The sequence below is a fragment of the Propithecus coquereli genome, unplaced genomic scaffold, assembly GCF_000956105.1.
Source record: "Propithecus coquereli isolate 6110/MARCELLA unplaced genomic scaffold, Pcoq_1.0 Scaffold340, whole genome shotgun sequence".
In the NCBI taxonomy this organism is placed as follows: Eukaryota; Metazoa; Chordata; class Mammalia; order Primates; family Indriidae; genus Propithecus; species Propithecus coquereli.
Window position 1 is genome coordinate 1,482,079 of NW_012149064.1, and position 13,609 is coordinate 1,495,687.

The 13,609-nt window shown below is 38.4% G+C and overlaps 1 protein-coding gene across 1 annotated transcript; it reads left to right on the forward strand.

The window, feature by feature from the left end:
- The first annotated feature begins 10,843 nt into the window (after positions 1-10,843).
- LOC105815648 (olfactory receptor 2G3) lies at positions 10,844-11,824 on the forward strand. Its single transcript, XM_012650842.1, has one exon. It carries the CDS (start codon positions 10,872-10,874, stop codon positions 11,814-11,816), a length of 945 nt encoding a protein of 314 aa, XP_012506296.1. The 5' UTR covers positions 10,844-10,871; the 3' UTR covers positions 11,817-11,824.
- Positions 11,825-13,609: the final 1,785 nt, after the last annotated feature.

Below are 13,609 nucleotides of genomic sequence, written 5' to 3' on the forward strand. Positions count from 1 at the left end.
GAAAGACATCTTTTTTTCTGAGCAGTAGGATTCAGCAATGGGCTTAAAATGTTCAGCAAACCATGCTGTAAACAGATGTGCTGTCAAACCAGGCTTCGTTGTTCTATTTACAGGGAACAGGAGGAGTAGATTTAGTGCAATTCTTAAGGGCCCTAGGATTTTTGAAATGGTAAATGAGCATTGGAAACTATCATGAGAGCAAACAGAAAACCTACAGAATGGGAGAAAATATTCGCATGTTACACATCTGATAAACAGCTGGTAACTAGAATCTATATAGACCTCAGGAAAATCAACAAGGAAACATTAAACAACCCTATCAAAAAGTAGGCAAAGAGGCCGGGTGCAGTGGCTCACGCCTGTAATCCTAGCACTCTGGGAGGCCCAGGAGGGTGGATCGTTTGAGCTCAGGAGTTTGAGACCAGCCTGAGCAAGAGTGAGACTTCATCTCTACTAAAAATAGAAAGAAATTAGCGGGACAACTAAAAATATATAGAAAAAATTAGCCGGGCATGATGGCACATGCCTGTAGTCCCAGATACTCAGGAGGCTGAGGCAGAAGGATTGCTTGAGCCCAGGAGTTTGAGGTTGCTGTGAGGCAGGCTGAATTCACGGCACTCTAGCCCAGGCAACACAGTAAGACTCTGTTCCAAAAAAAAAAAAAAAGAAAAAAAAATGTAGGCAAAAGACATGAACAGAAACTTTTCAAAAGAAGATAGACTAATGGCTAACAAACATATGGAAAAAATGCTCAACATTTCTAGTCATCAGGGAAATGCAAATCAAAACTACAATGAGATATCGCTTATCCCCAGTGAGAATGGGCTTTATTAAAAAGTCCAAAAACAATAAATGTTGGCGTGGATGAGGAGAGATAGGAACACTCATACACTGCTGGTGGGACTGCAAACTAGTGCAACCTCTGTGGAAGGCAATATGGAGATACCTTAAAGAGCTACAAGTAGATCTACTCTACCATTTGATCTAGCAATCCCATCACTGAGCATCTACCCAAAAGAACAAAGGACATTCTATAAAAAAGACATCTGCACCTGAATGTTTATAGCAGCACAATTCACAATTGCAAAGATGTGGAAACAATCCAAGTGCCCATCAATACATGAGTGGATTAGTAAAATGTGGTATATGTATACCATGGAGTTCTACTCAGCCACAAAAAAAGCAATGGTGCTCTAGCACCTCTTGTATTATCTTCGATAGAGCTGGAACCCATTCTACTAAGTGAAGTGTCCCAAGAATGGAAAAACAAGCACCACATGTACACACCATCAGATTGGTATTAACTGATCAACACTTAAGTTCACATATAGTAATAACCTTTATCGGGTGTGGGGCAGGTGGGAGAGGGGTGGAGAAGATGGGTATATACACACCTAATGGGTGCGGTGTGCATCATCTGGGAGATGGACACGCTTGAAGCTCTGACTTGGGTGGGGCAAGGGCAACATGCATAACCTAAACATTTGTACCCCTGTAATATGCTGAAATTAAAAAAATTAAAAAAAAAAAGAAATGGTAAATGAGCATTTGCTTCAACTTGAAAGTCATTAGCTGCATTAACCTCAAACAAGAAAGTCAGTGCGTCCTTTGAAGCCTTGAAATCAGGCATTTCTTCTCTTTCTTGCTAGGCATGAAAGTGCTGGATGGCATATTACTCCAGTAAAAGGGTATTTTGTCTATGTTGAAAATCTGTTGTTTGGTATAATCATCTTCATCAGTTATCTCAGGTAGATCTTCTGAATCACTTACTGCAGCTTCTATTAATGTATCAGCACTTGCTGCTTCACTTTGCACTTTTATGTTATGGAGATGGCTTATTTCTTAAACTTCATGAACCAACCTCTACTAGCTTCAAATTTTTCTTCTGCAGCGTCCTCACCTCTCTCAGCCTTCATAAAATTGAAGAGAGTTAGGGCCTTTCTCCAGATTAGACTTTGTCTTAAGAGAATGTTGTGACTGGTGTGATGTCCTATCCAGACCAATAAGACTTTCTCCATATCAGCAATAAGGCTGTTTCGCTTTTATAACATTTGTGCATTCACTGGAGTTGCACTTTTAATTTTCTTCAAGAACTTTTTCTTTGAATTCACAACTTGGCTGTTTGGCACAAAAGATCTAGATTTTTGGCTTGTCTTGGCTTTCAACATGCTTTCCTTACTAAGTCCAATTACTTCTAGCTTTCGATTTAAAAGTGAGAGACATGCAACTCTTCCTTTCATGTGAACACTTAAAGACCATTCTAGGGTTACTAAATGACCTGATTTTAATATTGTTGTGCTTCAGGGAATAGGGAGACCAGGGAGAGGAAAAAAGACTAGGGAATGGCCAGTAAATGGAGCAGCTAGAGACCACACAACATTGATCAATTAGGTTTGTCATCTTACATACGCGCGGTTAATGGTGCCCTAAAACAATTACAATATTAACATCAAAGATCACTGATCACATCACCATAACAGATATAACAATAATGAAAAAGTTTGAAATATTGTGATAATTTCCAAAATGTAATTATGACACATGAAGTAAGAGCATGCTGTTGGAAAAATGGCACTGATAGACTGGCTCCATGCAGTGTTGCCATAAACTTTCAATTTGTAAAAGTAGGCAGTATCTGTGAAGCACAATAAAGCAAAGTGAAATAAAATGAGGTATGCCTGTACTTAGTCTCAGGAAGTCTATGATAGCAGCACAAATGGACTAAGATACTTTCATATTGAAAAGTGCAAAACATTGGAGAAATAAATCAAGGAAGGCACAAATAAATGGAAGAATATTCCGTGTTCATGGATTGGAAGAATATTATATGATACTAATACTACAGAAAGCAATTTACAGCTTCAACGCAATCCTTGTTAAATCTGAACAATATTACTTTGCTTTTTTGAGACAGAGTCTCACTCTGTTTCCCAGGCTAGAGTGCCATGGTGTCGGCCTAGCTCACAGCAACCTCAAACTCCTGGGCTCAAGCAATCCTACTGTCTCAGCCTCCTGAGTAGCTGGGACTACAGGCATGTTCCACCATGCCCAGCTAATTTTTTCTATATATTTTTAGTTGTCTGGCTAATTTATTTCTATTCTTTAGTAGAGACGGGGTCTCGCTCTTGCTCAGGCTGGTCTCGAACTCCTGAGCTCAAACGATCCACCTGCCTCGGCCTTCCAGAGTGCTAGGATTACAGGTGTGAGCCATGGCACCTGGCCAGAATAATATTTTTGCAGAAATAGAACAATTCTTTCTAAAATTTGTGTGGAATTTTAAGGGACTGAATAGCCGGAAAAATTTTGAAAAGGAACAAAGTTGGATCACTCACATGTCCTCATTTCAAAACATATTACAAAGCTACAGTAATCAAAACACTGTGGTACTGGCATAAATTCAGACATATAGATCCATATAAGAGACTAGAGAACCCAGACATAAACCCTTATCTATATGGTCAAATTATCTTTGACACAGGTGTCAAGAACACTCAACGGGGAACAGACATTCTCTTCAACAAATGGTGTTGGGAAAACTGGATATTCACACGATCCTTATCTTATAAAAAACTTAGTCAAAATGGCTTACAGACATAAAAGTAAGATCCCAAACTATAAAACTCCTTGAAAAAAAATAGGGGAACAACTTTATGACATTGATTTTGGTAATTATTTCTTGGTTATGACACCAAAAGCATAGGAAACAAAAGCAAAACAAAGGAAATACCTCAAAAGTAAAACAAAACAAAATAGAAAACACAAAAATTCCCACAAACTTTTGTGTATCAAGGTACATAATCAACAGAGTGAAAAGGCAACCTATACAATAGGAGAAAATATTTCCAAATCATATATTTAATTAAAGGTTAATATCTAGCATATATAAAGAACACATCTATAATTCAACAATAACAACAACAAAATGAGTAAAAATGTGCAAAGGACTTGAATAAACTTCTCTAAAATAGATATACAAATAGTCAATGGGAATATGAGAAAAGCACAACATTACTAATCTTAATAGAAATGCAAACCAAACCACCATGAGATACCAATTAGTGAGAAAAGAAAAAACATCAACATCAAGAACAAAATACAAAATGTTAAGTTTTGGGAAGAACATGAAGACATTGGAGCCCTTGTGCATTGCTGGTGGAAATGAAAGACAGGGTAGCCACTTTTGAAAACAGCATGGCAATTTCTCAAAAACTTAAAAATGGAATTCATAGTGTCCCACAATTCTACTTCTAGATATATATCCCATGGAGACATAAATAGAAACTCTAATAGATATTGGTAAACCCATGTTCACAGCAGGATTATTCACAATGCCCCAAAGATGAACAACCCAATGTCTATCATAGATAAAATGATGAACAAAATGGGGTATATAAATAAATGGAAATATTATTGAGCTTTAAACAGAAATGAAATTTTGATATATGCTACAACATGGATGATCCTTGAAAACATTTAACTAATAAACTATGCCAGTAACAAACTGACAAATGGTGTATAATTTCACACATATGAGGTACCTATAGTAATAAACATCACTAAATAGATAGTAGAATGATGATTACCAGGGCCTGTGGGGAGGGGATATGGTGAGTGATTATTTAATGTGTGTAGAATTTCTGTTTTGGAAGATCAAAAAAGTTCTGGAGATGGATGGTGTGATGATTACACAACAATGTGAATATACTTAATGCGAATGAACTGTACACTAAAAAATGGTTAAAATGGTCAATTTTATGCTATATATATTTTATGACAATAAAAATGACTATAATGATGAGTCAAGTGTTGTGTATATTTTATCACTGGAGCTGGAGCCATTCTAAGTGAGCTATCACAAGAAGGGAAAAACAAGCACCACATGTACTCACATCAAATTGGTATTAACTGATCAACACTTATGTGCACATATGGTAGCAACATTCACTGGGTGTTGGGCAGGTAGGGGGGAGGAGGGGATGGGAATATTCACATCTGATGGCTGTGGTGCGCACTGTCTGGGGGATGGGCACGCTTGTAGCTCTGACTCGGATGGGGCAAAGGCAATATATGTAACCTAAATATTTGTACCCCCATAATATTCTGAAATAAAAATATATTCCTCCCATTATGTGTGTGTGTGTATATATATATATATATATATGTAATTATAAAAAATAAAATCAAGCTATGAATTCAGAGTGGAGAGCATTCCAGAAGGAAGGCTAATAGGACACAGTAATAATACGAGAACATGGATATTGAAGAAAGGATAGGATTTAGACACGTGGAAAACTAACAATTTCGATATGGCACATAATGTGCCAAGTGACAGAACACCAGACTCAGAAGATAGGTTTTGGGATTTGGTCATAGCTCTTCTTACATCTAGTGGATAAATTTATTGACAGTTACATCAAAGATGGGCCTAAATTTCTAGCTTGCAAAATTGGATTGATGGTGATGCCATTCACTTTTACAGGAAACAAGATGGTTGACAGTGAGGGTTAGATGTGAACAAAGTGCATTTGAGATGTATCTCCAAGTGGAGATGGTAGTCTCAAAACAGGATGCACGGATCTGGTCCTCAGTAGAGAAATCTACACATAATTAACATAGTGATGAGCAGAGGATTTCCCTAAGGGAGAGGCTAAATGGGATAAGAAACGAGGTCACTGGACTAGGATTTGATGAGATTGCAAAGAGATAGTAATTGTAGACATTTGCTCTGATAATTTTAGTATAAAGTTTCTTTGCACAAAGAAAGATGCCCAAGGTTAGAACAAGGTACGTGGTACAGGGAACCCAAAGTACAGGCAAAAGGATAAGCTTTAAAAGGGATGAGAGATCTTCTCTATGGTAACTGGAGTAAAGGAGGAAGGAACAGCAGAAGGAAACTGGTTTTCTTTTGTTTCATATTGGGCAAGTCTGATGTTTTTATTTCCTTTATGAAGTCGGAGATCCGGAATGATACTGAAGGAAGAAAGGAATGCTTCACAGTAGGGAAATATGTGCATTGTTCTTCTTTGATGGTCCCAAGAAGATAGTCAGTTTCTCTGCTAATTGCCTACTGGGGACACAGGTTTTCCCTAGAAGGCTCAGTGTAAACAAATCATGGCACTTTCATGAGCTTGCCAAACTCACTGCTTCTGGTTCCCTCTTTCTCCAAGTTTTCATTACCGCTAAAATAATTTCCTCAGGGAAAGCTCATGTGAAAAATATGAATCTTGAACAGATTTTGCTTTGAAGCCAGTAGTCATGTGGGTCAACAGTTAATTGAAAAGAAAATAACAAAGCCAAGAAAATGTTGTATCATTTGCCTCCTGAAGATGTGAAAAACACTAACACATTTAAATTTACCTGATGGTAAGTAAGAATTCAATCTTGTTTAGTCCAAATTGAATGCACTTGTGTCAGAAGGGGTTTATAAAAGTTAATAAGATGGAAACTTCATTGCTTTCATCACTGTTGGGTTTGTTCTACCATTAAAGTAATGGTGTCTTTGTATGAGACAGGTAAACTGTCTGGACTTCAGCATTTGTCTGTCAAATATGGGGATGGGACCACTTCCTGTTATTCCTCATAAGTGCAAGTTAGTGTCATGCAATTAATTGGCATAATCAATTAACATTTTTGGGATAAACTTTATTTATAGAAACAACTTAGTTGATAGACAGACAGACATACATGTTATCTGTCTTACACATGTTTAATTCTGCAAAACACTTTATAACTTAAGTGGAGCACTCAATTAAAGGTAATTTCAGCCTTCTGTAAAAAAATTACTCATGAGAAATACTGCAAAGGAAACTTCCTCACATAGCACTCCATGAGAAATCTTTGGAATCGGGAGCTCTCTGCCAGCTGGAACAGAGGAATAGTGTAAGTACACGTTAATCAAATGACAGTAGCCTTAAATTGTTGAGTTGGATTTTATTGAGCAGGAATAAAATGTTTTCCAGAGGCCCATTCTTTGTTGACTCTGTTAACATTATGTTCTCATTTTTGTGTTTTCTTACATTACAGTGATTGTGTGTTACTGAAACTTGCGGGTCAGCAAGAATCAGAGTGTGTACGGGTAGAGGATGCTTGCTTACATACGAGACCAGACACCTTACTGGTCAGGTGGTCAGCTTCCAATCTGGTCTTAAAACTCTTGGACAGATACTGGGAAATCTATAACCATTGGTCTTATATTTTATCAATTGGCAGAGTAGTCCCGGAAGACCAGGTCACCTGGAAAATGGACCAGACCAGAAAGGCATCTGTCTTAAATAGATTTTTCCGGATTGCAAGAGGACAGGATCCTGATTTTTCAGCCCGTCCCAAAGCTTTCTGCAGGCAGATGGAGTGATGAGCAAGGGCTGAGTGGCACCGCAGCACAGGTCACTGGGGAGGCAGCTTGTGGGTAAGGCCTGACCTCTGGCAATTACTTGGCGGGCCTCACGTGGGGCTGCCCCATGCAGACTTGCTGCAGGCCGGTGCCCTGACGATGCTCGGGGGGGGGGTTGCAGTCAAGGACTCAGGCCCCTCTGTCTGGCCGTGTTCTTTCACACCATGGCATTTCTGTATTAGGCATCTTTATTCTTTGCTGTCTTTGTCCCTTTGGATGCAGGTCGTGTTTTTCCAAGGCCACCTTGTAAAGGAGAATAAGGGGAAAACCTTAAAGACAACGTCCCCATCTTTGACTCAGTGTTCAGTACCGTCTGCACCTAGCCCTGTTGCTCTCTCTACTCTCCCTGGTTTCAGGATCCATAAAGCTGCAGGATCTTTTGTTCGTGGTCCCCTCAACCGTGATGTGACCCCCCGGCCAGCTGACTTACCTCAGCTTTCTCCAGCACAGCTCCCCATGGGAAGTGGGGTTGGGGGGGAACAGGAGGAATTGGTGCCTTCTCCAGGATTATACTCTTGATCATATCATCGTAGTAGGGGATCAAAGGCTTCACTGTAACTTTCATTCTGGCTCTTAGTTGCTGTGATTGGCTTCTCTGACACCTTACAGCTCAGCTCTTTCCAGCTCAGCCGACCCACTGACACTAACCACTTCTTCTTTTCCTCAATAGCTTCCATCCAGAAAGACCTAACAAAGAGTCAGGCTACGGGAAATGGGACACGTGAAAAATGCATCCACTGCTTCATCAAGTGTTTATTGATACACTGGTATGCATTTGACATCATACCATGAAATCTCAGCAGAACATGACCCCTCAGTTTAAGAAGTAGCTTAGGATTTAGTAGATACATATAGATGTAGAACATTAGGTCAGTACTGTCTTGCGGTTTTTATGATAGAAGTAAGTTTAGGATGAGATAGACACAAAATAAATCTTAATAGCTTGGGGAGTGGGGGTCTGTGAGAGGTGAATGCTAGTCAGAATCCAGGACGGCTTTGTATGTACATGACCAGTGCCAAGTCTTAAAAGAATTTAGATGATTTCTGGTGATGGGGGTTGGAGATCATTCTTGCCGTGGGAAGCAAGATAAGAAGAGGCCTGCCTGAGTTTAAGTGCAGTTAGGAGGCTGCAAATTGCTCAGTATGGCGGGCTGGTGAGTTAGGTGTGTGGGAGGTGGCAGCGGGTGCACAGGAGGGCCCAGCCTGCAGGAGGAAGGCCTCGAGTGTTCCACGTGTATTGTGCGTCGCGCTGGCTGCTGGCCGGGGCTTAGTTGGAAAGAGAACTAGAGGCAAAGATCATGGATTTCACTGTATCACTCTTCGACTCCTATCAGCCTATTATCTACCTCATCTTATTTCATTATTATTTTGTATTCAATTAATTCTACTTAGCCAGATAAGATATTCTAAATCAGCCTATTCAAACTCATTAATATTTCTCGTTTTTAAACTTGTATTTCCAAAACCTTTGAAACCTAAACTATGGCGTTCTTCACTTTGCAATCTTTATTTTTTCTCCCTACACACACACACACACACACACAAACACATTCCTTATTGTCATTTTAAGAAAACACGAGCAGAATCCCCTTTTTGACCCAATCCGGCCCAATTTCAAACCTCTTTCGTATGTTATTGATTGTGTGTTTGTTGAAAAGCTCAGCTTGCTCTCTGCCTGCTTCTCTAAATGTGGTTGTGACCAGTCTTGTCTGTGAACTTACATTAATATATATGTCCTTCCTTTTATTATTCCCTTTGACATGTTTAATGTAGAGATTCTCAATTACAGGGACAAATAAGAGTTAAGAAATGTCTAAAAAGGTAGAGAAAGGCATTGGAGGTTAGCATGACCTGACATTCCGCAGACATTGTACAAACATTCCCTCTACTTCTGCCGGAGGAAGGAACCTACGCCCTGCTCTGCAGGGAATAGAAAAATGCACACTAGACATAATAAACTTATTCAAATCCTGTGTTATTATTTTACAATCAAGAAGAATAACTTTGGCTGATGGAACTGGGAAGTAAATTTTGAATTGGGAGTCTTGATAAGTCAGACAAAAATCCTTCAGAATGGGACTCGTGCTCCGTCATTTCACATATTCCTAGTTTCCTCATTCTGAAAGCGAAGCACGGAATCATCTAATATTCTCATTTTATCTCTCTTTCCACTACAAAGTCAGTGTTAGTTTTGTCATTTTCTTCTGATTGATTTTTATTCAATTAATGTTATTTTCAGTAGTCCTCAGTCTATTCATAACACATAAATTCAGTTAATATCATGAAAACTATTGACATAGTTCTACCTAACCCCCCTGGCATCAATATCCTCTCCCACCCACCATCCTAGCCATACCAGACCAATATTTCCAAAATAGAAATAGAAAATATCACCCTCTCGTGTACTCAGAGCCTTTAATGATGTTTCACTGCCTGCACAACAAAGCTAAGAACTTTATTTCACTCAATGATTTCCGCAGTTTGACTCCAAATACCTTTTTTCTAAGCATACCTTCAGTGCTCACCTTTTTAAATCCTCTTATAAAGACAAATGAATGTCCCATATGTCCTGTACTAATGTTTACCAGATGACCTCATTTCCTTCATGTCAGCTTTTTCCATTTTTGTTTATATTAATCATTTGTTTTGTGTTTTTGTCACTTTGGCAGTTAAGGAGTTTTAATAGATCTATCTAAGAGTTCCTTCAAACACATTTTATATTTGTAAGGATACTATAACACGTCTTTAGCTCTTTATTAAGAATGTATATTCTTTTTGAGTATTTTTTGACTATTAAGGACTTTTGGCTAGTGTATCTAAATAATATTTAAATAAAAATACATTTTTAAAGAGAATTTTCACTTATTGGCAATTCGACTATTGATTGAACTCGTATGAGATAATTTGAATTTATATCATATATTTTGTTTCCTCAAATGAGTATTTTCCTTTCTTTCTAGTTATTACTAATGCTGCCCTACATGTCAAAAATGATCTTCCATCCCACTTCATACCAATTCCACCCATTTTAAAGGCTTTAAAGGCTTTCATTTAATTAGTTTCATGCATACAGGCTCCCCATCTGATTGTGATTATGATCAGACCTGAATATTGTGTTCTGTGTGTAGATTTTTGTTGGTAGTTAAAAACCGTAGAGATGCTGTTCACTTTTTTGATAGTCACTTATTCTCAGTAGCAGGTCATTGAACATGCAAACATCCACTTGGATGAGCTTTAATAATCAGTCCCTAGACAGTTCCAAAGTGGAAACCATTCATGATTCTTAAAGAGAAGAATCATTTAGGATAAAGGAACAGATTGATGTCCCAAGTCAGCAACACATTAGGGGTGAACAATGGGTACTTGGGATAAGTCGGTCTCCATGATCCTGCCAGCTCTTCCATGCTATTATTCCACAATAAACTCTCTCAAATATACCTGTTTCATTCATCTCTTAGCAGGTGGAGTTCCCTGTGGAGTGATGGGATGGGCCAATGAGAGTTCCCTGAGGGGTTTCATCCTTCTGGGCTTCTCAGACCACCCTCACCTGGAGGCTGTGCTTTTCATATTTGTCCTTTTCTTCTATCTCCTGACCCTTGTGGGAAACTTCATGATCATCATTATCTCCTATCTGTATCCCCCTCTCCATACCCCTATGTACTTCTTCCTCAGCAACCTCTCTTTACTGGACCTCTGTTTCACGACCAGCCTTGCTCTTCAGACCTTAGTTAATCTGCGAGGACCAGAGAAGACCATCACTTACGGTGGTTGTGTGGTGCAACTCTACATTTCTCTGGCACTCGGCTCCACCGAGTGCATCCTCCTGGCTGTGATGGCCTTGGACCGCTACGTTGCTGTCTGTAAACCCCTCCACTTCGTAGTCATCATGAACCCACAGGTGTGCCAACAGCTGGCAACTGTCTCTTGGCTCAGTGGTTTGGCCAATTCCCTGATCCATGCAACTTTCACGTTGCAGTTGCCTCTCTGTGGCAACCGCAGGCTGGATCACTTTATTTGTGAGGTGCCGGCTCTCCTCAAGTTGGCTTGTGTGGACACCACTGTCAATGAATTGGTGCTTTTCGTTGTCAGCATCCTGTTCCTCGTAATCCCACCAGCATTCATCCTTCTCTCTTACGGCTTTATAACTCGAGCTGTGCTGAGGATCCAGTCGGGAGAGGCGAGACACAAAGCCTACAGCACCTGCTCCTCCCACCTTGCAGTGGTGATCATTTTCTACGGCACCATAATCTACATGTACCTGCAGCCCGGCAACAGTTATGCCCAGGACCGAGGGAAATTCATCTCCCTCTTCTACACCATGGTGACCCCCACCTTAAATCCTATCATCTACACTTTAAGGAACAAAGATGTCAAAGAGGCACTGAAGAAACTTCTGTCAGGAAAACTGTGTTCCCTGCGAACATGAATGTGCAAGGAATTGATTATAAGGCATACAGTTATTCACCTTCTGTTTAGTCAAAAACAAACAGCAAATAAATTACCGTTTACTCATTTTATCTTCATAAGGGAGCTCTTGTTCTCTCTTACGTGTAACTAAGTAAAATGTATGTATGCTTTTTTAAGGTGAGAGCTCAAACCCTGGAAAAGAAGGATGTGCATGGGTATAAACTGCGATCTTCACCACAAAATTCATATTTTAAATCTTAAACTTATTTCCAGGCATTCAATTAAACTATTAAATATTTACCAATGTTTCTCTAGGTTATGAGGCTTTTTTTTTCAATTTCAGTGAATATTCAGTTTTCTGGCAAATAAACATGTTATATTTACTTTATAATGTCACTCATTAAAGCTTCATGTTGGAAAGCAATTGCTACATATGTTTCCTCTATAAACGTAGAAGAAATATCTTCTTATACTCCAAATTTTTTGATCAGTAGGATATTGTTTTAACTATTCTTTTCCATAAATCATTTCTCCTTTAAAATACATTTCAAGAATTTAATATGGAGTAAAAGAAACAGAATATACTAAACACATTATTTTTCATAATTCAGTGAATATATTTCCTTTTATAGTCTGAGGGTCAATGTATGCATGGTAGAGCCAGGCCTTATGAAAGAAAAATAAATCAAATAATTTTGTTCTAAACTATTTCATACATTAGATCAATAAGAAAAACTGGATTTCAAAAACACCATTATTTTCTTTTCTAAAAAATCAGCTTTTTTGAGGTATAACTGATATACAAAAAAGTATACATATTAAATACATACAATTGGATGAATTATGACATGCACAGACCCATGAAAAGATCACCACAATCCAGCTAATATACATATGCATCACCGCTGGAAGTTTCCTTTTGTCTCATGTTTGTTGTTGTGTTATAAAATCACAACACGAGTCCTACACTTTTAACAAATTTTTAAGTGTGCAATATAGTACTGTTAACTATAAGCACTATTCTAGAACTTATTCATCTTTTATAACTGAAACTTTGCACCCATTGAACAAGCTCTTTCCGTATCTCCTTCCTTCATCCCTTAGTAAACGACATTCTATTCTCTACTTCTGTACCTGTGACTATTTTAGATACCTCATGTAAATGAAATCACGCACTGTTTGCCTTTCGGTGATGAGCTTATTTCATTTAGCATAATGTCCCCCAGGTTCAGCCATGTTACAAATGGCAAGGTTTATTTGTTTTCAAAGATGAATGATATTCCATTATATGAATATACCACATTTTACTTCCCTCCTTTCCTTTCTTCCTTCCTTCCTTCCTTTCTTCCTTCCTTCCTTTCTTCCTTCCTTCCTTTCTTCCTTCCTTCCTTCTCTCTCTCTCCACTTTATATTTTAAATTGACAAATATTGTACATATTTATGATATACAACATGATATTTTGATATATGTTTACACTGGGAGAAAGCTGAACTAAGCTAATTAACATATCCATTATCTCACATACTTATCATTATTTTTTGGGAAGAACATTTAAAATCTACTCTCTTAGCAATTTTCAAGTATACAATAAATTGCTATTAACTGTAGTCACTATGTGGTATAACATGGATCTTCTGAACTTATCCATTCTATCTAACTGAAATTTTGTATCCTCGACTAACGTCTACCCTATACGACTCTCTGCGTCTACGAATTTAACTTTTTAAGATTTCACATATAAGTAAGGTCATGCAGTATTTACCTTTCTGTGCCTGGCTTATTTCACTTAGAATGGAACCTCCAGTTTCATT